The sequence below is a fragment of the Corythoichthys intestinalis genome, chromosome 10, assembly GCF_030265065.1.
Source record: "Corythoichthys intestinalis isolate RoL2023-P3 chromosome 10, ASM3026506v1, whole genome shotgun sequence".
Lineage (NCBI taxonomy): Eukaryota > Metazoa > Chordata > Actinopteri > Syngnathiformes > Syngnathidae > Corythoichthys > Corythoichthys intestinalis.
Window position 1 is genome coordinate 11783402 of NC_080404.1, and position 26357 is coordinate 11809758.

Sequence of the window (26357 nt, forward strand, 5' to 3'; positions counted from 1 at the left end):
GCAATCATTGGCAAGACTGCCGACCTGACTGCTGTCCAGAAGGCCATCATTGACACCCTCAAGCAAGAGGCTTAGACACAGAAAGAAATTTGTGAGCGAATAGGCTGTTCCCAGATTGCTGCATCAAGGCCTCTCAGTGGGAAGTCTGTGGGAAGGAAAAAGTGTGGCAGGAAACGCTGCACAACGACAAGAAGTGACCGCACCCTGAGAAAGACTGTGGAGAAGGGCCGATTCCAGACCTTGGGGGACCTGCAGAAACAGTGGACTGAGTGTAGAGTGGAAACATCCAGAGCTACCGTGCACAGGCCTGTGCTGGAAATGGGCTACAGGTGCTGCATTCCCCAGGTCAAGCCACTTTTGAACCTGAAACAGCGACAGAAGCGCCTGACCTGGGCTACAGAGAAGCAGCACTGGACTGTTGCTCAGATTTTGCATGACATTCGGAAATCAAGGTGCCAGGGTTTAGAGGAAGACTGGGGAGAAGGAAATGCCAAAATGCCTGAAGTCAAGTGTCAAGTACCCACAGTCAGTGAGGGTCAGCCATGTCAGCTGCTGGTGTTGGTCTACTGTGTTTTATCAAGGGCAGGGTCAATGCAGCTAGCTATCAGGAGATTTTGGAGCACTTTATGCTTCTTTCTGCTGAAAAGCTTAATGGAGATGAAGATTTTCTTTTTTTCAGCACGACCTGGCACCTGCTCACAGTGCCAAAGGTAAATAGTTTACTGACCATGGCATTACTGTGCCCAATTTGCCTGCCTACTCTCCTGCCCTGAACCCCATAGAGAATCTGTGGGATATTGTGAGGAGGAAGTTGAGAGACACCAGACCCAACACTATGGATGAGCTTAAGGCCGGTATTGAAGCATCATGGGCCTCCATAACACCTCAGCAGTGCCACAGGCTGATTGCCTCCATGCCACGCCACATTGAAGCAGTCATTTCTGCAAAAGGATTCCCGACCAAGCATTGAGTGCATAGCTGATATAATTAATTGAAGGTTGACTTTTTTTGTATTAAAAAACACTTTTTTTGTATTGGTCGGATGAAATATGCTATTTTTTTAAAATAAGGATTTTTGGTTTTTCTTGACTTTTTTGCCAAAATCATCACTATTAAAACAATAAAAGGCTTGAACTACTTCAGTTGTGTGTAATGAATCTAAAATACTGGACTGTCTCAGGAAATTAGAATACACAATATTCTAATTTTTTGAGACAGTCCTGTGTATATATACAGGACTGTCTCAGGAAATTAGAATACACAATATTCTAATTTCCTGACTGTCTCAGGAAATTAGAATATTGTGTATTCTAATTTCCTGAGACAGTCCTGTATAGACAGTCCTGACTGTCTCAGGAAATTAGAATATTGTGTATTCTAATTTCCTGAGACAGTCCTGTATATATACACAGGACTGTCTCAAAAAATTAGAATATTGTGTATTCTAATTTTCTGAGACAGTCCAGTATATGAAAGTCTAATGTTTATCAGTATATTATAGAAAATAATGAACTTCATCACAATATGCTAATTTTTTGAGAAGGACTAGTACTTTATAAATCACTACGGATGTGTTTTTAACCAAAGGAATGACCATGTAACATGATTAAAAGCTCAACAAAGTCAAATTCTAAACCAAGCCCCTTTAAATATTTTGGATAATACGCCTCTGAAATACAATTGTATTATAAATGCAGTTTAAGATAGCACTGATTGTGGGGCATTAAATACAGCGGCATAGTTTCCCAATTAACTTTTACATACAAATTTTGAGAAAGACAATACAACTAACTGACAAAAAAAATGAATCTCTTGAATCACAATAATGCTCAAAAATAATAACTGCCACTCCATAAACATGCTTTCCAGTTTGGCCACTAAATGAATTAAAAGACTGAAGGGACACATCCTTCAAGACTGAAGTGACTGAATTATTTATGTTTGAATGAAGCAAAGTTTAAATTTGAAAGTATGTTTAATCTAAACCAAAAATTAAGTGTAATTTGTATTTCGATAGGACAATATATTGCAGTCCCGTGAACGTTGCATTAACATACCCTGAAAACAGTCTTTGAAAGCTAAAAGTTTATTACTGTCGTATAATCAGTGGAAGTAGTTCATTGGATTGAGCTGTCGAAGCAAGGAGACAGCTTGTCATTTCTTAACAGACGGTGCATAACCGTGTTGCTTGGCGACACTTTAGGCTAGCAGCTGTTGGAAAATGTGTGATAGTGTCTCTGGAATGGCTGAATTCGCTGTCATCAGAGACAGCAGACTCAAAGCTAAACACGCAAGCCAATCATGGGGACATTTCAATGCCACTATAGTTTTATGTTAGGGAGTGATAACAAAACAGTCAGCAAAACAGCCCAGATCTTGGCCATGTTATTGTAATCGTTAACAAATACCCTTATTATGAACTTTATGAACTCAATTGCGGACTGTTTGAGCCTCATGCTGGATTGCATTATGTACAGGAAATAGGAAATAAAAATTTATTCCAGGGTGGAACCATTTCTATCATAAAACCTTTACTAACAATACATGTAATTCATTATTTTAACAATCATAAATATCAAAGAAATTGAGTGAGGTGATAACCACTGCAGTGTATATGATTCGACACAAAGTTAAACTACTCACGTCTTTAAAGATACCTGGTAGAGAGTACTGTACAGTGGTATGAAAAAGTATCTGAACCTTTTGGGATTTCTCACATTTCTGCATAAAATAACCATCAAATGTGATCTGATCTATAAAAATCACACAGATGTAAAAACAGTGTCTGCTTTAACTAAAACCACCCAAACATTTATAGGTTTTCATATTTTAATGAGGATAGCATGCAAATAATTGACAGAGGGGGGAAAATATCAATCAATCAAATTTATTTATATAGCCCTTTACAAAACCCGAAAGGCCTTCAAAGTGCTTTACAACAAAACATGGCTCAAGATAAATAAAAGGCAGCAAAACATTATTCAATAAAAACAATTTTAAAAAAAATAAAACAAGAAATAAAACAAACAAACAAAAATAAAACAAAGACGGCGCATCGCAATAAAAGTCCAACAAATAAAACAATAAAACCGATAAAATCCAAAGACATTAAAAGGACCCTTAAGCAAATAAAACCAGGCTATCCTAATCTGTGTGAAAGGCGAGTCTAAAAAGATGCGTTTTTAGCCGAGACTTAAAAGGACCTTGATCCATAATAGTGGGATTTCAGGGGGAAGGCTATTCCACAGCCTGGGGGCAGCAACCGCAAAAGATCTGTCTCCCCACTGTTTAAGTTTCGACCTCGGAACATGTAAAAGAAGCTGGCCGGTCGAGCGGAGAGTCCTGCCAGAGTTAAGGAAAGTTAAAATTTCCGATAAATAAGATAGAGCCTGGCCATTAATAGAATTAAAAACAAACAGTCAAAGTTTGAAATCAATTCTAAAATGGACTGGAAGCCAGAGGAGTGATGATAGCACGGGGCTAATATGCTCATGTCTAGGTGTACCTGTTCAAAATCGAGCAGCAGCATTTTGAACAAGTTGCAGACGAGAAATTGAGGACTTGGGGAGGCCAACATAAAGTGCATTGCAGTAGTCCAGCCTTGCGTTTATAAAAGCGTGAATTGCTTTTTCAAGGTCGTGGCGACTAAGAAAAGGCTTCACTTTGGCTAAGAGACAGAGCTGGAAGAAACTTGCTCTTACAACAGAACGAATCTGTTTTTCAAAGTTAAGCCTGCTATCGAATATCACTCCGAGGTTTTTAATGTGTATCTTAAAAATGTCAGCCAGAGCGCCAGAGGTGGGCTCAAGGGCATTCATCATAGAAGGTGTGCCAAAAGTAATAAATTTAGTTTTATAATAAGTAAGTGAACCATCTGCCTAAGGAGACTTGAAGAGCAACTGAAACCAAACAATTTAAGTCAGGTGTGTTCCCAATCACTGATGAGTGATTTAAAGCTGCCCTGCCCACTATAAAACATACACCTGGTAAGGATTGCCTTGATGAGAAGCACTGTCTGATGTGCATCATGGCTCAGTCAAAAGAGCTGTCGGAAGACCTGCGATCAAGGATTGTTGATTTGTATAAAGCTGGAAAAGGATACAAAACCATCTCTAAAAGTCTGGAGGTTCATCAATCGACAGTCAGAGAAGTTGTCTACAAATGGTGAATTTGGCATTGTTGCTTCTCTCCCAAGGAGTGGTCGTCCACCATAGATGATGCCAAGAGTTCAGCGCAGAATACTCAAAGAGGTAAAAAAGAACCATAGTGTGTCTGCTAAAGACTTACAGAAATCACTGGCACAGTTCAATATCTCTTGTTTGGGAGTAACACACAATGTCATGTGTGGAGGAAAAATTGAACAGCTCACCAACATCAACACCTCATCCCCACCGTGAAGCATGGTGGAGGGAGCAACATGATTTGGGGCTGTTTTACTGCCTCTGGGCCTGGATAACTTGCAATCATTAATGGAAGAATGAATTCCAAAGTTTATCAGGATGTTTTGCAGGAATAACTGAGGCCGTCTGTCAGACAGTTAGTTGAAGCTAAAAGGAGGTGCAACAAGACAGTGATCCAAAACACAGAAGTAAATTAAATTCAGATTTGTTTCAGAAGGACAAAATACAAGTTCTGGAGTGGCCAAATCAAAGTCCAGACTTGAACCCCATTGAAATGCTGTGGCATGACCTAAAAACAGCGATTCATGCCAGACATCCCAGGAGTCTGACTGAACTACAGCAGTTTTGTACAGAAGAATGGGCCAAGATTAGTCCTGGTCGATGTGCCAGACTGATCTGTAGCTACAGGAAGCGTCTGGTTGAAGTTATTACTGCCAAAGGGGAGGGACATAAAATATTAAACGTGATGGTTCACTTAACTATTTTTCCCCTATCCTGTCATTGTTTGCATAATATCTTCATTAAAATATGACAACCTATAAAATTTTGGGTGGTTTTAGTTAAAGCAGACATTGTTTATTCATCTGTGTGATTTTGACAAAGATCAGATCTTTGATGGTGATTTTATGCAGAAATGTGAGAAATTTCAAAAGGTTCCTATACTTTTTCATACCACTGTATGTTGAAAAGGCAACAGGATGGTGTCTACAGAGGCAGTGATGGAATAAACTGTTTTGTAGTGTACAAACAGTGTTTTACATTCGCATAAACAACTAATGAATTCATTGTTCTCTTAACATAACTTGCAGTCAGTGTGGGTTCAATTCAACACAGTGTGAATATAAGAAGATGGTTGCCTGTCTATTTATTTGTTTGTCTTTGTTCACAGAAGACCTTTAGAATAGCAGCAATACTTAGGATAGGCACCAGCTCCCTGTTAATTTAAGTTTAAGCATTAATCATAAGATTACCTCTGTGAAGTTGCCCCCCGCCCCGCCTCACATCATACGCAAATTTACAAAAAAAAAATGGTTCCATTTGGTTGGGCTAGGTTTGTGCTGAAATATTTTTCATTTGTGCTGCTGTTGTTTTTGAGGTATTAACAATTCTTTTATGGGTCAATCTGAGGTCAAGCAGCCTCCCATTTTGAGCTTTTTCGTATCCAACTCCCGCGGCTGACGGAGCGACCAACTCTCTCAATAACAAAGGGGTTACCAACAACGAGCACAAACGTAGCACAAACAAATGGCCCCCCTTCGGGTCTATTTTGCAGTAACTGGGGGCTTGAGATATTAATTTTGATTGATGACGTGACTTGCAGCTCTCAGATGACTGTCGATCCTGATCCCCTAAAAAAATGGTGCGAACTGCCCGATTTCCGATCACGTGATCGGATCGCAATATCCCTAGTATAAAAGTCTTTTTCGAAAAACAGCCTTCAAAGGAAACATGCATAAATCACAATTATTTGGCAAAAACTTTGAAATATCGCTTATTTTGAGAAAAACTGTAATAATAATAATAATGATAATGATGAAACAGTGGCAAAATATTATTATAATTATTCAATGTAATATCATTAGTACCGCAACAATAATCGAGTAACTCGAGTAATTTGATAAGGAAAAAAAAAACTTCGAATCTAATTTTGCTGCTTCAAGGATTTGTTTAATTAGAGTGGTGTTGTAATGGTTTGTTTTGAAAGTGTTTGCATTTAGTTTTATTGATTTGGGTTGGATACACTGCATTCTAGTGGCAACAGTGAATATGGCATAACTAATCTAACATGACTGGATCCAGTTTGTGGGAATATGTGTCTGAACGACTTGATGCAAGCATTGTCCAAAAAAAAACACATTAGTATTTAATAGCATTTAAGTTTACGTTTAAGCAAGTTAGTCGGAAAATTAAGGTAACTCTTTTGTTAATTGGCCATTTTTGACTTCCGCACCCAAAATATTATTGTTTTTGTCTTGGAAATTGTGTTGAAATTGATGAGTGAGTGTGACAGAGTATTATTGTGACAATGCAAACAACTGTAGGGGTAATAGGACATCAGCATTGTGAGAAGAAAATATATTTTGTCAAGCCTAGTGTCACACGGATGAGACTATGGGGCAAAGAATGACAGACTGCAGCTATAATGATCAACATGGGAGATTTTGATTCATAAGACACAGTGAAAATTTACAGCAAGAACAGAAATACACAAATATTCTCACTCAAAATTCATGAGATACTCCACATTTTATCCACACATGCAATCTACTCAAGTGGCTGGATAAGAGAAAGCACTCACCGTAATATCCATACAGGACGGTATCTTCAATCTGGGCTCTTGTTTCATTGTTTACAGCCCATTCCTGAGGGTCAAGGTGAAAAAAATAAATAAATAAAAATTAACTATATTAATAAGATCCGATGAGAAAAAGATTTAAAGTGAAAGTATTAGCACAATTATGGATAAATGTCGAAAAACCACGACCCCTAACCTTAGTTCTTGTTCTTTACAATAAAGGTCATCAGAATTAAAATAAAGGCATGAGAGTTGAGTAATTGTTTCTGGAACAAGCAGAATTAAATAGCCACTGATGTTATTCACTAGAGATAGACCGATTATCAGCGCTGATATTTGGAAATTTGATGTATTTTTTTTATTCCGACCAGTCGATATGAAAAAATGGGAAATTTAAAACTGGCTTATTTCAGCTCAGATGCAGCCGCTTCTCTCTCTCCTGCACGAGTATTCACCCTATCCTCTGATTGGTTAAACGGTCATGGTAAATGGAGTTACAATTGTATTGCGCCTTTCCACCTTTTTAAGGTCCTCAAAGCGCTTCACACGATATCCTCATCTACCTACTGGTGACGCAGCACCAGAAGCAACGTGAGGTTTAATATGTTGCTCAAGGATACTTAAATGAGGTCATAAGGGCTTTTCTGTGGAGAAATTTCAGAGAGCTATTTCTTGAACCTTTTATTCAACTTTATAAGAGATATTTCTGAGTCTAGGAAATTCAGTCAATTCTGGAGCTATTATTTTCTATTTGTGTGATTCAATAAACATGCTTTTCACACGTCAAAGAACTTCAGTGTTTGCATGATCAAATGTTTTTATGCCAATTTTTACACTTTTACTGCAAATGAATATCAGCTCCAAAAATTGGTTATCGGCCCTGAAAAAAACATGTCAATCTCCATTATTCACATTAAAACTGCATTTTTTTAAGTACATTTAAGGAAAATTTATCCAACTATCTGACCAAACCTAAATGAAGCAAATATATGATTGTCACCATTTCCTCTGATACAGTTATGAGCAGAAGTTTTTGTACCCCTTGGGATTTTGCAAGTTCACCCACTTAGAAAATAGTTAGAGGTCTGAAATTTCAAACATAGATGCATTTCCACTTATAGAGACATATTTCACATATGGAAACAGGTATTTTGGCCAGTTCCTCCACACAAATCTTTAGATCTGTCAGGTTTCGGGCTGTCGTTCAGTAGTTTCAGCTGCATCCAAGTATTTTCTATTGGATTAAGGTCTGGAGACTGGTTAGGCCACTATAGAACCTTGATATGCTTTTCTTATGCAGCCACTCCTCGGTGAGCTTGGCTGTGTGCTTCATATTCTTGTCATATTGGAAGATCCAACCACGACTCATTTTCAAATATCTGACTGAGGGAAGAAGGTTGTGGCTCAAAATCTGACGTTACATTTCACCATTCATCCTCTGCTTTATACAGTATGGTCGTTCTGTCCCTTTTGCCGAAAAGCAGCCCCAAAGCATGAGGTTTCCACCCCATACTTCACAGTGGGGATGGTGTTTTTGGGATTGTACTCATCCCTCTTTTTCCTCCACACACGACGAGTAAAGTTTGCACCACTAAGTTCTACTTTGATCTCATCTGACCACATGACTTCTGACCCCACATGAGCCCTCTGCATCATTGAGATGGTCCCTGGCAAACTTCAGACGGGCCTTACCATGTACTGGCTTCAACAGGGGAACTTTCTGAGCAATGTATGATTTTAAACCATTGCACCCTAGTGTTCTACTGACAGTAGCCTTTGAAACTGTGCATCTAGCTCCTACCGTGTAGTTGTAGGCTAACGTCTCACTTTTCTCATAATGAGTGGTGCCCGACGAGGAGAGATTTTACATGGAGCCCCAGTCCGAGGTAGATTATAAGTCATGTTTAGCCTTTTCCATTTTCTAAAAATTGCTACAACTGTTGATTTATTCTCACCGAGCTGCTTTCCAATTGGCCCATACCCTTTTCCAGCTTTGTGGAGCCCAACAATTTTTTCTCTAGTGTCTTTCGAAAGCTTTATGGTCTTGCCCATGGTAGTAGTTGGATTATGACTGATTGTGGAGTGCACAGGTGACAATACTGAGCTCAAACGGGTGGTGAGTGGGTGAGTGGTTACTCATGGGGTAAAGGTGGACTTTTTTTAAGGTAGACTAGACTGACGACTCTTTGAGTTTATTAATTATTGCTGAAATACTTCATACAATTTTTTAGATTATGTCTGTATGAGTGGAAATGCGTCTGTGATTTAAATTTCAGACTTTTACCTATTTTCTAAGTGGGTGAACTTGCAAAATCACAAGGGGTGCAAATACTTCTGCTCCTCACTGTATGTTCCCTGATCAACATTAAATTGAATTAAATTTAACGTAATATTTTAAACATGAAACAAAGCTTGGTGTTGAAGATGCAATGTAAATGCAGTTGGATAATACGAGTTGCTCCCAAAGCCACACAAAACAAATGCTCTTAAAAAGATGTATTTTCAGAAGCTGTTTTCAAGCACATACAAGTCTAACAAAATTCATGAGCCAAGAAATGTATTCGGCTTTTAGACAAGACAAACAGTCTATACTGCTTAATTCTGAAAGAAAATTACAAACTAGTTAAAAACCGCCTAAGGAAATCCAATTTCTTTGATAGAGTTTCACGAGGCTATTAGCTGAGATAGCAGATACAAACCTTATAGGTGCCATTTGGGTACTTCATGAAGGAGACAAGGAAGATATCCACAGGAAGAAGGGCTGAAGTTATCAATGCGATAGCTAGAGCGCATATTGCTGTGATGGTGGAAACAACTTCACTCTCCTGGCGACTTTGAAATTTTCTGATGTAGACCCAACAGAAAGCAAGAATGACCTAAAAAAATATATATATATATCAATAATACATACACCACTCCACATACATGTGATTTGTTACATTTAATTAGGGTTTAAACTCCAGAGTAAATATTGAACATTTAAGATAGGCAGTAATTGTTTTTCAGATCTTATCCATCCTCATGAAACCATTCATATATACTTAAGACCACGACACATATAATAAAGTGACCAACAAAGGTGATGCAATTCATTGGCTTCTGAATGAGAAAACCATTACACTGTCTACGTCCTCTAGGCATTGACTCAATCGCAATAGCGTACCGCACGCATGCTATTTTTAGACCGTGACGTCGCATCGTAAAGCGGAAGTAAAGCCGAAGTGGGACATTATAGACCCGCCCTCGCATAGAAACAACGTAATTTGTGCTACTTTTCTCCGGTAATCTTTCACAAACGAACATGGCGATCACACATTGCTTTTTTGGAACTTGTAGAAACGACTCTAGACATTACGACACATGAAGGATGTTTTCTTCATACGTTTCCAGAAAACAAAAACTCGGAAGGAAAAAATGTGAAGACCGAATCAAGTTGTGCGGACTTTAACACCAGCTCGGTGAATCCATTCACATTTTATACGCAGTAAACATTTTGTTGGGTTGGCATGGTCTTTCAGAGGACAAAGAGGTAAGCCATTTTTATATTTTTAACTTATTTTTTTAGCGTAACGTCGTGCCGTACAGTTTTTGTCTGACAATGAATGACCTGAAAAGAATTACAATTAGAGATGTCCTGATCGATCGGATGCCGATCGATCGGGTCCGATCACGTCATTTTCAAAGTATCGGAATCGGCAAAAAAAATATCGGCCATGCCTTTTTTTAATACATATATACTGGACTGTCTCAGAAAATTAGAATACACAATATTCTAATTTTTTGAGACAGTCCTGTGTATATATACAGGACTGTCTCAGGAAATTAGAATACACAATATTCTAATTTCCTGACTGTCTCAGGAAATTAGAATATTGTGTATTCTAATTTCCTGAGACAGTCCTGTATATATACACAGGACTGTCTCAAAAAATTAGAATATTGTGTATTCTAATTTTCTGAGACAGTCCAGTATATTTTTTTTAATTAAATCGTTTTCTAATTGTATTTAACGTCACAGACATAATATGTTGCACTCATCCAGAGTCTTTATTTTAGGCTTAAGGTAGGGTTATCAAATTTATCCCGATAACGGCGGCAATTAATTTTTTTTAAAATGTGTCACGTTAAAATATTTAACGCAATTAATGCATGCGCTGCATGACCCTCTCACTCATTGTCGCGCTCAATCTGTAATGACACCATTTTACCTACATAGAGAGATAAAAGGCAGCGTAAAATGAGTAGAGTGAACTTTGGCAGCCTTTGGAGCCTTTAATTATTTGGCTAAAGCCTTGCAATCCCTCTCCCTATGATTAGAAATATGGGAAGCAATGTGGGGAAGCAAGGTGGCAATTGATCATTGTCTTAACACTTTAGGTTATTTTTCTCAACACAGAGAAGATATAGCAATTGGTAGCACATTGCACAGTCATGGTTCCACTTCCCATCATGCATTTGGGATGGCCACAGTATCATTTACTGAAAGCTCAACAAATACACTAGATGGCAATATTTAGTCACAATATAAAAAGTCACAAGTCTTTCTATCCGTGGATCCCTCTCACAGAAAGAATGTTAATAATGTAAATGCCATCTTGAGGATTTATTGTCATAATAAACAAATACAGTACTTATTTACTGTATGTTGAATGTATATATTCGTCCGAGTTTTATTCATTTTTGTCTTAATGCATTGCCAAAATGTATATGATCGGGAAAAATTATCGGGAATGATCGGGGTCGGATCGGGAGCAAAAAAACACGATCGAACAACCCTAATTACAATGGTATCTGACTGCCACCGTTACCGTTTCTGTTATATATACTGTATATTAAAAAAAAAAAAAAACTTTAGTAAGGGGGAAGTGTAAATAAATTATAGAATTAAGATTTGTTATCAATGAAAAAATTAAAAGTGTTCATTGGCTGTCACTGAGTAGCATTTGCGATCGCTACACAAAGCTAACTAAATTACCCCCAAGAACGGTCAGAGACATAGGACAACCAGAGGATATATAAGAAAGACAGGGCTGATGGTAAAGGATAGCTCGTTGAAACAGGAGAACGTCATTGTCAGTCGCGTCGATAAAAAAGCTAAGGCTATGCTTAGGTCGGCTCGTTTTTTTCGTCTTTTTCAGCCTTCGACACTCAAGCCATCTCTTTAACTGAACATTTTAATGTTATTCCACATCTTTGCCAATGAATTTGGCACCAGGTACATCATTTTCAGAGAGAATTGGTAGGTTTAGCTCTGTAAACATCTCCTTCGTACACGATTTCCATTCATTTCCTATTAGGGACAAACGGTGACTTGTCCCTACTTAGCAACAGTAGCTAATGTCATGAATATTAATGAGCGGAAGTGACGCGTTGCTTGCGGTACGCCATTGGGATGTTCAATTCAATGCCCGATGACGAGAGAAAAAGTGACCTGGATTAACAGGAATATTCAGTTTGTTTTGGTAGATCTATATGCTACCACTTAGTAGCACATAACAAACACAGGGAATTAGGGCTGAACGATATTGGAAAAAACTGACATTGCGACTTGGGGGATTTGCGATATATTGTGATATTAAGGGCGTATTAACACCAGGAAAGTCCATAGTTCGCTTTCTTTGGTTTCTGAAAACATTCGGTCCGGGCTTTTTTGATGCGGTTTGTTTTCACTAGTGATGCACGATAATACATTTTTCGACCGATACCGATAACCGTTAATTTCCTCCTCGTTCCAACCGATAACCTATAATGTCAAGCTGATAATTTTATTAAAAGATTTATGTAAAGGTTTAAAGTATACAAAAGAGAAAATATTACTGTGCAAAAATATAATTTATTGCTCTTTTTTACAACATCAAATGTGAACAAGTAGTAAATTCCAACATATAAATCAAGACAGATTGTCTGACATTGTGTAATGGTAAACTTTTGGCAACAATTACGTACAGAGAAATTACCTAAGTTGTACAAAAATGCCTTTAAAAGTATGCCATTCCTAACACATAACATTACATCACTGCAAAAACACACCTCCTTAAAAGTAGTTAAATGCCCTTGTTTTCCGTGTAAATCTATTGGAAATAAGTGAAATTATCTGCCAGCGCTTCAAGTATATTTCACTCAGATTTCTTGAAGAAAAATAACTAGCGGAAAATAAGCATAACAGCATTATTTTAGGCAATAAATTATTATACTTAATCCTGAACAAAATACACCAGCCCAAAAGGTGCGCACCACGAACTTTTTTTACTTGTTCCGGACCAAACACGGCAGTTGTGAATACGCCCTAAAACTAGACTAATTTTCAACAGATGACTTGAATAGCTGTGTTTGGGAAGACTTTGGTTGACTAAAGATGACCACACTGTATTCATATAAAAACTAATCGGATGCCCTGCGATGGGACTATCGTGCATGCACACATTGCGATGCCGATGTTCAAACTACATAGTAAGCAGGCCGACTGGGAATAGCCTATATCTCCTTATGCTATTCCAAAATGTGTGTGAAGACCGGGCATTTGGTTTTCAGTATAGTTGTGAAAAAGGCGAAGATTAGCTCAGGGTGCACCAGTTGCTGTTGAGTGATATAGGCCAAATTATTGTTATTGTCAGATTTTCCACGATCAAAAGAATGTCCTGGCTCAAAAGGTTCTCAAATTCAAAAGTAGTGCTTATCCTTGTTTTATTTGCATGTTTTTCTAAAATCATTTTGCATTCCACAATGATAGCTCAGAATCCAACTGGAAGCATCTTAATGAACGACAGAGTCACAGCACTGCGTCACGACTCCATCCCCTGGTGTCCAGGAAGAAGCAAATATGGCTGCGCGCATGAGGTGTGATGGCGTCTCGGACAGAAAGTTCCAGCAAACTTTTTTAAATTCACTTACTTTTCAAAATTATTATAATTACAATTTTTTTTCTAGATTACCTTTCATCCATTGAAGTTAATAAAATAGCGGTCGCATTTTTTTTCTTGATTAACATTTTTTCAGCTGACCCTCTGCTCTGTGCACTCCATTTTCACTAATTGTATTATATTTTTGTGTTCTGTCAAATTCATGATATTTGGAGTGATCATTCATTTGTGAAAATGTTACTGTTGAGGGGACTTTGAACTCCCCTAAGTTGTAAAATAAAATAAATGAATTTTAAAAAAAAATACTTTACCTGAGGGTTTTTTTTTTGCACTTAAAAAAAAAAAAAAAAAAAGTACTACAAAAAAAAAACTGCCAAACACACACACACACACACACATTAAGGCTCATTACCTTAAGCATTTAATCATTCAATTTAAAATTTAGCAGGCCAGAGTTATTGCTAGATTAATTTGTATTGAAAAATTGCTGATAATATTGTTTGTCCAAGTGTTTATACGGTATAACTCAAATAAGTACCTAATTAATTCAGTTTTGAGCAAAATTATTACAATATTATATATTTTTTTTTCTAAAAAAAAATCCATTTTCACATTAAAAAAACTAATTACAGGGTGATGTTATAAGGGCGGCCAGCTCTACCAATGAGGTGACCCTTTATTTTTTTCAGAGTTGGCCACCCTAGTTCAGCACTACATTGTGCTGAATCATTTCTGGTAGCACTGAGGTTTACTGGAAAACATTCAGTATGATAGAAGCAGAATTCTGAAAAAGATTTTTCTTTTTCTCGTCAGAATCACAGAATTTATGCAAGATTTAAAGACAGGTTAGGGCAGCAAGCCTATCAATAACCAAAAGGCCTCTCAATAACTTACTAACTTATAACTATCACTGTAAAATGCAAACATTATATAGTAAGGTTAATCACTCATTCCTCATAACAAAAATATGGTAGAAGCAAAAGGATTAATGGCTTGCCTTAGAACCAATATAAACGGCAGTGAGTGAACCCATTTTCAATAAAGTATGAGGTTTCTTCACTGCATAGTACGAAATCCCACCAAGCATGCTGACAGGACTAACATTGCACGTCTATACTGTATGTCCGGGGTGAAAACTTACGTGCCGTGCATGGTTGCCGATCGAAGTATGTAAGCGTGTGGCAATCTCATCATACTTTGCCGATAAACATTCATCTGAAAAGTGGCGGCGGTTTGGAATGATGAACCTGGCTCCAAATGACGAAGTAGCCGCCTGAATCCTACGTCTTCGATGAGGGAAAAGTGTTGGTTGTCTAGCGCCATCATTTCAGTGATTATCTTTGTGAAACTTTTCACAGGCCTCATTAAGGTACAACCCCGGCTTATTATTTGGCTTTGGAATTGGCTTTGGAATTAGATGGGCTGCTTCATTCGCAGCTCGCGCGTCCTCGTACTCTTTTAAAACACCATCGCGCGTCCTCGTACTCTTTTAAAACACCATCGAAGCGACTGTCATCTTTTAAGTGGCTTATTAGAAGTGTTTCTCGCCAGCCGTGCGGCACACTTGAGCGTGACGTCACAGAAAGGGAGCGCTTGATTTACAAACACACACATCCCAATCCACTGACACCATGCCCAAAACATTACAGTACATATTAGGGGTGTAACGGTAACCAAAAATCTCGGTTCGGTACGTACCTCGGTTTTGAGGTCACGGTTCAGCTCATTTTCGGTACAGTAAGAAAACAAAATGCAAAATATATATGGGCTAGTTGTTTATTACACACCTTTGTGCTTTCAACAATAGGAACATTACCCTATATAAAGCTAAAATTCTGCTCAAAAAGTAGCAGGTATTTAAAGATAATCCAACAACAATTTGCCTTTCAGACCCCGCGTATTGGTCAGCTTTCTTTCTGAAAGACAAAAAAAGAAGTCCTGTGCTAAAGAGAAAAGCAATCCCAATGACAAAGATTTTAACATGTATTTTACAAATGAAATGTCTCAATGAATCATTTTTTTTCTTATGAACGGTTTTCAAAAGCTTAATTGGTGGATTTTCTCAAGTTAAGGCGCCACACAGAAATTAATAAATGTAATTGTGTAAGCAGGATCTGTTTATTATTCTTATTATTTAATTACAGGTGTTTTAGCTTATTTCAATTTATTTTATTTAAATGGGCTATTATTTATTTTATTATGTGTTTATATTTTACAAATGTGATGTAGTATTCATTTATATTGTATATTTTATGTTGTATAACTTTAGTTCATATGTGAATATTAGTTCCTACTTGTTTTGTTGTAGTAGGAGGGTTTTGTATTGAACACGGGGCCGTGTTGGTTATTATTGTAGCAGAGAAGACAGCAGTAAATCAACAAAGACAAGCCAACTGTGCCCCGATCTACCACTCAAGAGATCTGATGGACTCAAAAAGTGGGTTACGATTGCATATTAGTTTGAAAATTGACCGGATCCACCGTATTTTTACACGAGTGACTTCCGGTCTGCCCGATCCTAGCTACTGGTAGTAGTATTGACGCAGGAGGGTCGTGTCTCGCGTCACATAATAAACTCTGCCGTTCTTTTCGTGCGCGTCGTGTTGAGCCGCTTCTGGGACGCGTCTAACACGCGACTGGTGTGCATTGGCTGATTGACTTTAACGCCCGCGTTTCACTGCTTTCTCACGGCGGCCACGTTGTCGCGCCGTTGACGTTTCTGGGTTATACTGTCCTACCGTGTTGGTCCTCATTAAAGTTGAAAAGACGGAGTAAATATAATCTACACAAAGAAACTGTAACCCGATCAACACACAGCCTCGAAAACTAAGGGTTAAATTACGTCAGATACCCGTTCGGTACGCCTCCATTACGAACCGAGCACCACGTACAGAACCAGTTCAATACAAATACATGTACCGTTACACCCTTAGTACATATAATCATATTACATATTATTAATAATATTATTGGATTTATTGGGATGACGTCTTAATTCCTATTATCGGACCGATAATTATCGGACCAATAATTATCTTGCACCAGTATCATCTACAAAATTGAACGAGAGTATTAGGATGGAGCAACTCCCAAATGACAAGGTTATATTCAAGGCACTGTGTGGTAGGAAGCGAGGACACTGCTGAACTTGCTTCCCTGCAGATAAAGGACTGCCACTCGTGGACAGGATCAATTAAAAGACAAGCAGCCTTTAGGCCCCATCTGCATGTTTAATTTATTTATTTATTTTCAGGTGATGAAGCTGGTTTGGCATCCAAGTCAGATCAATCTATTATCATGTTGAAAACGGGAGCATCTAGAAGCATAGAAACCTAAATGGCTGCCAGACAGTCTACTGTTTAAGCCACTTGTCACATCTTATAATGCACTTAGCTTACTAAGCTACTTTCAAGGCCTTCCATGAAGCAATAATCAGTTCAGATCGTCGACAGATGAGTAACTAAATTATCGCATGATGCACGCACGAAATTTACATATAGCCTCCCTTCAAAGTATCTACATGATGATATCATTTTTAACTGCGCAATCAACAAAATATGGCTATATTCTGTAGTGAACAACGTATGACAAAATTGTCCCCTTTCCAAACCTATTTAAACATAAATGTACTCTTAGTAGATGTGTGTTGCCTTTAAAATTAAGTCAATGATCGGTGTGTAAATACGAATGTTGATTTAATCAAATCCTAGAGAAAGAAGGAGAGCTGTCCCAGTGCGATAGCCATGTTAACAGTAGAACACGTTAACAAAGCAAATTAAACGGTCACTGAAGAACCATAAGCAATATTTATTTTACTATGAAAATGAAGGTGTGACAAGACTATGTCAGAAGTACTTACCAAAAGTATGAATGTGAAAATAGACCAACCGAGAGCTGACTCGGTGAGAAAAGACTGGGCGGCCATCTTCACTTCCTGTAATAACAAAACCACGTGGGTTGAAAGACGTCATCACGTAGGATGACGTTTTGTTTTGTTTTGTTTTTTATGCTTGGCAATTCTTCGTTGTTTTGGAGCATGAATTTCTAATACAGTACATACCGAATGAAAAAATAATCCCCCCCCCCCAAACAAGTCATTGACAGATACATACATATATGGTCAATATTAGTTACAACACAATACAGAAAGATAAAAAGACAGCAATCAAAGATCATATACAAGGTATATAATGTAAGATTATAATGGCCTTTTTTTTTTTTTTTTAAACCAGAGGCTTCATGGAAAGAAGCATATCTTCTCATCAGTTTATCGCTAAACATTTTAATTGCTAATTAGTTTAATTCATTTCAGTGAATAAAAATAATATGAATAAAAAACTTTGCATAAAGAATTTTAAAATTAATTTAATATTCAAAATTATTATCACTGGGGTGAGAATAGTAACAAATGATGTCTATTAAATTCAAGTTATAGGGGCCAAAAAAATCTCAAGCAAACTGTAAATAAAAGAAAAAAAAGACTATTTGCAATCACGGACATCATCATGGATGATGTCAAAAAAGATGGCGTCACAAATACTGCACTGGCAAACTTCCTCTCATGAGCTAGAATAATAATTTGGACGTTACAAATATAGTAGTACTCATTCTTAAGACATATGAATTCACTGAAATTAAGCAGAAATTAATTAAAATAACTGAAGTAAGGTATGCCAAAAGGAGATTTGATTATGCGGGTGGAACGTACAGAATTCACCAATCTGAGTTGGGAAACTCATATTTATGTAAATCACCTGTAAGTGTGGATATGGTAAATGGTAAATGGTGTTACACTTATATAGCGCTTTTCCACCTTTCAAGGCGCTTTACACTATCTCACCATCCACCTACTGGTGACACAGCACCAGGAGCAACGTGGGGTTCAGTATCTTGCTCAAGGACACTTAGGCGTGTTCATCAGGGCGGAGAATTGAACCCACAACCTCTGGGTTTGGGGGACAACTACTCTACCACTGAGCCACGCCACTTCCACCACCGCCACTTGTTGACTTCCTATTTAATGATACCTGATCGCTAATCCTGGCACTGACAATCTCTCTACCTGAGTGTGTCTAATTGCGCCCAGTCATTCGTGAACTTATTCAGACGTGAGATAGTCCTGTAGAAAGTGGAAATGCTGCACGGGGGCCGCCCCAGCCAATCATGGGGAGGGGGGAACACAGCCAATCCCTTCTCCTGCAGCTCCGGCAAAGGGGACACCGCCATCCACCCGGGACCCTCAGCAGTCCCCGGGACTCAGGGCAGTCCACCACACAATCCACGACCCCATTAGCTGGCCCTCTAGGAAGGCATGAGTGGACGCGCCACCGCCCCCACCACCATCCGCCTGCCCGGACCTCCACCATGGCCCATTAGGCTCAGGGCAGGAAAGGATCACCAGCTGGAGGGGGCGACACCCCGTCGCCCCACCAGCACCCAGCCTGCGATCCACACCGGAGCCTCAGGAGAATGCCCGGGTAGAAAAGAGAGTGAAAGGCAGAAGTAGGAGAACACAGAGAGGCTGCTGCGGGGCGGTGCAGGACCGTAGCCCCGAGCACGCAACCGCCAGCCCAGACAAAGAGGAGGCACCGCAACAGATGTCCCTATGATCCATTTCGTGAAATGTATTAGTGTCTAATGTGTGCAGATTACACTACACTTGGAAAGAGCTCCTTTTACACATCTGACAAGCACACGATACATTTTAAAACCTGCTACAAAACCATTTAATTCCTTTCCCTACCCACCTATCCATCCATCCATCCATCCATCCATCCATCCATCCATCCATCCATCCATCCATCCATCCATCCATCCATCCATCATCCAGCTCTCTCTCTCTCTCTCTCTCTCTCTCTCTCTCTCTCTCTCCCTCCCTCTAAACGTCCGTCCGTCCATCCATTGTAAAAGGAAGTAGTCCAAGATAGTGTGTCATCTTCAAATTTCAAATGCAAGCGTCCGACCCTGAGTAAATATTATACACCAATACAAAAGCTCTGTCATAGCAATATTATTAATCTAATCAGTGCATCTTGGACAACACGTTAGATCTAAATAAATAAGTAGTTAAATAAATAGTTACGTGTATTACTGTTCGGGTGTCAACCCAAGCCCAGCTGAAAACATGACTTATATTACACTTGCAGAAACCCTCTCATATCAGTTAACACTACTAGCACATTAATAACTTGTTTATAGAGCACCACCTACTCCATCACACAAGGGAAGTATAATTTCCTTTGCATGTTTTTCCATCATTGAGGTGCACTTGATAAATCGTGTTTATTTCAATTCTAATTATGTAATGCGGTTAAGGTTGGTGTATCCCTTCAAACAAAAACAGGATGGATGGACTGGTGGATGAACAAACAGAAAGATATGACAGGTGTGCTGGTTTGGAATGTACCATTTATTCCTAGTCCACCATTCTACCTCATGTTCAACATCAGTTTAAAACCAGATGATATTTGTTTTGTTTTTTTCCCTCAACAAAAATGCATTTGTCAAAGCGTTTTTGCTGATAGTCCTTTCTTTCAGTTCAATTATGTGGTTATATTGCATGTGGACTTCAATAAAGTGAAGCTGCCGGCTAAATCGATGCGTTATTGCTTCTTTTTTGTATTCAATGTCTATACGTGCATGCCCCCTCTCATCCCAGCAAATTCACATCAATGGTTGTGTGCTCAGGGATTAGTAACACATTATGAAGACAGGTGCGTTTCAACAAAAACACTTTGTCTGATTTAAACCCTGAATGCAGTGTTTTTGTATTGAAAGCAAACACTATATCTGTTCTTTTCTATAAACACATTGTTTGCTTAAGTAATGGCAGCAAACGTAGTACAAATGTATTAAAGTACAGATGCCCACACGGACTTTTATACATTCGTACGAGAGCAGCCTTGGGGTCACTGTGGGATTCAAATTCATTTTATATGACGCTGCATTTTGTTGTTTTGTGCGTATGAAATTATTCATTAGCTATTGGTCTAGTGTGTTGATTGTCAGTTTCTGTCTTTTTAGGTCTTGTGATGCTAACCTCTATAAGAGAGAAAAATGTGAATTTATTAAGAGGTTAAAGTACGGCCCAGTGCATGTCTCACTACTGTGAAGCCTTACTTTCTCATCACATCCCTCTCATACAAGGTAATCTCAGCGTTGTTTAAAGGTAAGGCAAAAACTAAAATTAAAATGTTATTTCAGCACTTTCAGGTGCGTCCCCTCTTCACATCCCTGAGGGCCGGTTGATGGGAGCGCGGGTGGCCCAGGGGACCACCCTGGATCCCGGGGGGGGGTGACGATGGCTCCTCTGCTGGGCTGCAGGAGGAGGGATGGGCTGTGCTGCGTCCACCACCCCAACCCGCCCTACCTCCCCGGGCCAGCTGGATGGGGTCCGTGGCCCTGGGTTGACGCCTGCGCGGTGTCTCCGCTCGTCTGCGTGGCTGTCGCATGTTTAGTGGGGCTCGCGTACGGCTAGATGTGATTGAGCGCGCTCGGGTGGAGGGTCCCTTGCCAGGACTAGTGGTGGGGCGGCGTAGGGTCGATTGCCAACGGGTTTACACTCACGAGGGATTCACACGATTACTGGGTTCTAGATCACAGAGCTGATTTGTGTACACTCAATCCCTCCTAATCACTTAGCTTATAGACTTCACCACCCTCCTCCCCTTCTTTCCCTGGTCAACAGGCCCCCCACATTATGTAAAGAGACAGAAAAAAAAAAAATTGCCTATTTTAAAACGGTTTTCATACGTATATAGGGTGCCCCAAATTATAACGCACAGTAGTACTAGTACACACTAGTAATAGTAGTAGCTGTAGGAGTAGTAGCTGGGGTTGCGTTATGCATCAACTAGATGGACCTGCGCTAAAGACAATGTCATTTCATTGTTAACCAATATTAATCCATATATTAAGCACATCGGATTATTAGGCGCACTGTTTAAAGTGCCTGTGACACACAAAAATGGATGTTTATTTCATTTTACATGCGGTATTTTATGCTCCTGAATGAAATGGACCGGTTGGATGTGTGTGGAAGCATATTTATTCAATTTTTTTAAACCCGCACTATGAAAATGAGAGACTTCTGGCTACAGTCTCGGCTTGAGGAAGAAGGTGAATGTGGCGTCAGCAGACTAATCACAACACAGCCATTACTATAGTATGCAGAAGGACTGCGGATTCAGCTGATTTTGCAGATTAATTTGTTTATTTATTGTGTCACGCCAGCCCAATGTGCTGCAGGCTTTTGTTGCTACACCAGTATGAGTGGTGTGAGGCTTTTTGGATTTCCAAAAGATCCTGTTTACCGCGAAGAATGGGCAAAACAAGTCCGACAATCTAGAGACCATTGGATCGATGAAGACGTGAGTAAGCTACGTGTTTTATGTTATGTGAAATACTTCAAACCCTATCGGCACTCTTCGCATGCCCGCTTATAGAGCGCTATCCTCGGCTTGGGCCCGGGAAGCCCTGCGCTCTCGTCTCCGCAGCAGAACAACGAGCCGAAACTTGCTCGTCACCGGGGGTTTCGGTTCAGGTTAGAATGTCGCATTGATACGATCTTTCCTCTGTCTCCGAAAGCAGAGAAATGACAAAAGCCTTTCTAACTCCGGTGGCATAATATACCATTCGGGAGGTTTGGGAAGTCGGCAGTTTTGACCATTATGCAGTAATTTAGCCCTGTCGTACTGAATAACTGCATTTCTAATATTTCATATTCCATTTAGCACAAGACTGTATTTTGACATGACCATACAATTTATTTAGCAATTGGGGAAAAATATTTAGATAAAAAGAATATCCAGTAAAAATGTAGGAGTAGAGACATAAAAAAATATGATGACATTTTGCTGCTCCCTGTCGCAATTTCCCCATTCTGAATCTTCCCCATTGGGTTAAATTCTAAATCAGCTGAAATCGTTTCTCTGCCGACGTCATCACCAAGATGGAGGTGCTCGAGTGCTATAATGACAGGCGGGGCGAAATGCCAGATTAAAAGACTCATTTTCTTGTCATCTGCGCTTTGCCAAATTGTTATATGCTATGTACTTCCCCTTTAAAATAAAGACCTAGTTGTTAAAATGTTGTCTATAAAATTTGTAAAGCAAAAAAACAACAAAAATGAATGAAATGGACTCGAACAGATCATGTGACAAGCACTTTAGAGACAGTCATTTGCTTTGCTTACCCAAAACTTCACCTGAGGAGGCAAGATGGATATTTAGAATTCCTTTAAACCTAAGCTTTCAAAAGCTTTAACAACAACTCAGCTTGAACCGAGGATTGAACACGAACGGTGTTTAGATGTATATATACAGTATATACCGTAAATTTTGGACTATAAGGCGCACCTGACTGTAAGCCGCCACCCACCAAATTCAACACAAAAACTGTGTTCATGGATAAGCCACATCGGACAATAAGCCGCAGCTTTCCTCACTTTATTCTGGGATATTTACACCAACTTTATTTGACAGTGGTGTCATAAGACTGTCATAAGACCAATGAACCACCATGAATTGACTGCAAAGCTTCATTGCTTAACCCTTGAGAGTCGAAGGACGCGCCGGCGCGTCCTCAGCGCACGTCGTCTTTGAAGCGCCCTCACGTTTTAATTACGTCACCCACATCCCGTTGGTCGGTCTCGTTTTAAAGTGCGGAAGTTGTGGTTTACTCTCGTTATTATTTGAAGTCAATCGACCATCTAAAACTTGAGATATTGTCATTTAAGTTTGATAGTTTTATTGTCCTCTCAAAAAAACATTAAAACGCTGCATGGATCATTTGTTTATGTCTATATTTTCCATCATTTCTTGTCCTTTTTCAAAACGGAAGCTCCATGAAAAAAACACAAATCAAACGAACCCTTTCGAAGTCACAGTGGAAGCACAAAATGCGTTTTTTTTTATAAATATAACTGCCGTGCGAGGTTCCACCGAACGAGAGGGAGGAGTGTTCTGAAGCAGCGAGGTGGCGAGCGACGGCCGTTCGGATCGAGCAGCGACTTTGTGTGACTTTGAGAATGAAAGGAAAACTAAATTTAGCGCAAGCAATTGTGCTTTTTGATCAACTTGAGGAAGAGGATGGTCCAAATTCGTCATCATCGTCTTCTTCGGAAGAGTCCTCGAGTGAAGATAGTGACGGATTTGAACACGTGGGTGGCGCCATCGACGAGCAGAGGTAAGCCAACTCATTTTTTTTTTTTTTTTTTTTTTTTTATGCTGAAAAAGTTTCTTTTGAAAGTTTCTTTTGATATTGCAAGACAAAGTTAATTTTGATGCAATATAAGTGTGTGTTTGTGTATATAATAATAAAATGTGCATTTCAGATCAAAGTCGTACGTGCACCGTGTGTATCCAAGGCAGGAATTTATAATTGTGGTGTTCTTCTTTCTATATGAAGATTAGGGATGTAGCACATATTCAGCTATGCTATTCTTTCTATTGTCATACATATAGATTTCCATTATTATTTATTGCTGAATATATTTTTATTTTACACCTTATTATTTTCATAAATACTGACTTTTTTTTCATGTACATTTATAGTGACAATGAAAGTAAAGTGAAATGAAAATGGAAGGGTGGAAAGAGGACCGACACCCCATGGAAGTGTGGGCTGTGTGATGTCACCCTGTGTCTAATTCCAGGACGAAACTGCTTTTCGGAGTGGCATGCCTGAAAAAAATTTAACTTGTTTATTGTAAATATTTTTGAAAATACTTTTTTCCCCCAATGTTATATATATATATATATATATATATTTTTTTTCCCCCCCACAATCAGTCTTCTCAATTTGTGTATATAAATGTGTGTTCAAGAAGCTTGATTGTGTGTACATAGTTTTCATCAGGTGATGGGCCGCAATACCTAAACTCATAAAGAGATGGCCTCTAAACACTTTTTGTGTTAGATGGTATATATTTTTTCACTGTTTGGTCTGCTGTATATAACCTGTTTTGACTAGAGCATGTATAAAGGCAAAAAACGCCTATGGCTATACCTGTTGTTTATGTTGAATTGTCAAGTATAAGACTATTTATTCTAAATTTTTTTGGTTGAATGTTCATCCTAACATGTTGAATAAATATTATAATGTTTCAAAACGGTTCGTTACGCATGTTTGGTTGTCAATTGGACATCAATATTAAAAAAATTGACAAAATGATTTAGGAATTTTTGGTCTTTTTGGGCCCAAAATGATGATTTATAATTGGTCAGTGAAGGAAACAACAGTTTGGACATGAAGTTCAAGGTGTCACAAAAAAAGGGACCAAACCAGGCCATCGTAAACAATTCTTTCTTTGAAATATAAAGGCAACTTCAAAGGCATGCAAAATCAGACAAAATAGGCCCAGACCTTAAAGGGTTAAAGAAGCTTTATTTGGCCATCACTGCTCCTTTGAGGAAGACAGTCAACCGCTGTTGCCACCTGCTGTCAACACTGCTGTCTTCCAATATGCCTCCTAGCATGCATTGCAGCGCCACACACGTAAATAACAATCAAAATTCATGTTCTGTGCTTATTTCTTAAGTTAGTGTTCCAGTTGTTTCATTAATTCCTTTTTTTATTTATTTAAAAAATTTTTTTTTAGTTTTTTACTTTTGTGTTCAACATGCCTCCTAGCATGCATTGCAGCGCTACAAATGTAAATGACAAACAAAAATCATGTTCTGTGCTAATTATTTCTTCAGTTACTGTTCCAGTTGTTTCAATAATTCCTAGTTATGGTATTGGCAACACTGTATTTGACAGTGGCGCCGTAAGACTGTCATAAGACAATAGAAATTATGACATGACACTGTCATGAGCATTAATTAATCCTTATAAGAGATGTCATTTAGTGTCATCCGACAAATGATCTCACTTTTGAATGGATGGTTAAGATCACAGCTGGACTTAAATGGAGTTAGTGACGAAATGCGGCGGGTGACACCTAATGACATCTGTCATAAGAATTAATATATTTTCATGACAGTGTCATGTCATAATTATGACAGTTCTATGACTCCGCTGTCAAATAAAGTGTTACCTATTAAACCCCCCCAAAAATCAACAAATAAGCCGCACTGGACTATAAGCCGCACGATCCAAACTGAGGGGAAAAAGTAGTTGCTGGTTATCCAAAAACTGCGGTATACATATCTTGTACGTTCATTTTATTGCTGACACTGCGTTTTGGGGTCATCAACATGTGTGTCCCCCCCACAAAAGTCAAACTCCGTCTGTGATTGGTGGTCTGTCTGAGTTACATCCTGGTAACATATCAGCAACATTACTGCAAATAGTATTAAACTTGCGTTTAGTCATGCTTTTTTAAACATTAATATTGTAAAATATTATATATTTTTCTATATAACTTGATAAAATGACATAACGGGAAACTTGCCAAATAATATTAGTATTTTTTAATTTTCCACTAATCTTAACTTTTTTGTTTTAAATAAATAAAATAACAAAAAATAACAACGTGTCATAATGGTTATACACTGTTTATATACCTGTGTGGTCGCACGCTTGACTGACTTGTGAGTTTGTAGTCTGTGTTTGTTTTGCTGAATGTCCCACTGCGTGGAATGACAGTGCAGTGGGAGGGCCACTTCGTTGTAACTAATAAGGAGCTCGATCAGCAGGCGATCCCACTGTGACTTTTATTTCCAAGTCCTCAAACCCGGAGTCGGGACTGATCGGTATCTCACATGGATTACGCTCTGCTTGCTGCGTTGTCTTCCTCATTACCTTAGAGAGGAAACTTTACCTGCAACTGTAAGTACTTAAGACTTATTCATGAACGTT

The 26357-nt window shown here is 38.8% G+C and overlaps 2 protein-coding genes across 2 annotated transcripts in view; one reads left to right on the forward strand and one right to left on the reverse strand.

The window, feature by feature from the left end:
• Positions 1 to 17532, reverse strand: part of lmbrd1 (LMBR1 domain containing 1) — a 123322-nt gene extending 105790 nt beyond the window's left edge. Inside the window, exons 1-3 of the mRNA XM_057847558.1 lie at positions 17416 to 17532; positions 9396 to 9572; positions 6700 to 6763 (exon numbers count right to left, since the gene is read on the reverse strand). Of these exons, the coding sequence (XP_057703541.1) occupies positions 6700 to 6763; positions 9396 to 9572; positions 17416 to 17481 (307 nt within the window). The 5' untranslated portion in view covers positions 17482 to 17532. The remainder of the gene's footprint in view (positions 1 to 6699; positions 6764 to 9395; positions 9573 to 17415) is intronic.
• An 8675-nt stretch (positions 17533 to 26207) lies between these two features.
• Positions 26208 to 26357, forward strand: part of LOC130923322 (collagen alpha-1(XIX) chain-like) — a 343167-nt gene continuing 343017 nt past the window's right edge. The window contains exon 1 of the mRNA XM_057848955.1: positions 26208 to 26327. The gene's annotated coding sequence lies outside the window, so the exon portion shown is untranslated. The remainder of the gene's footprint in view (positions 26328 to 26357) is intronic.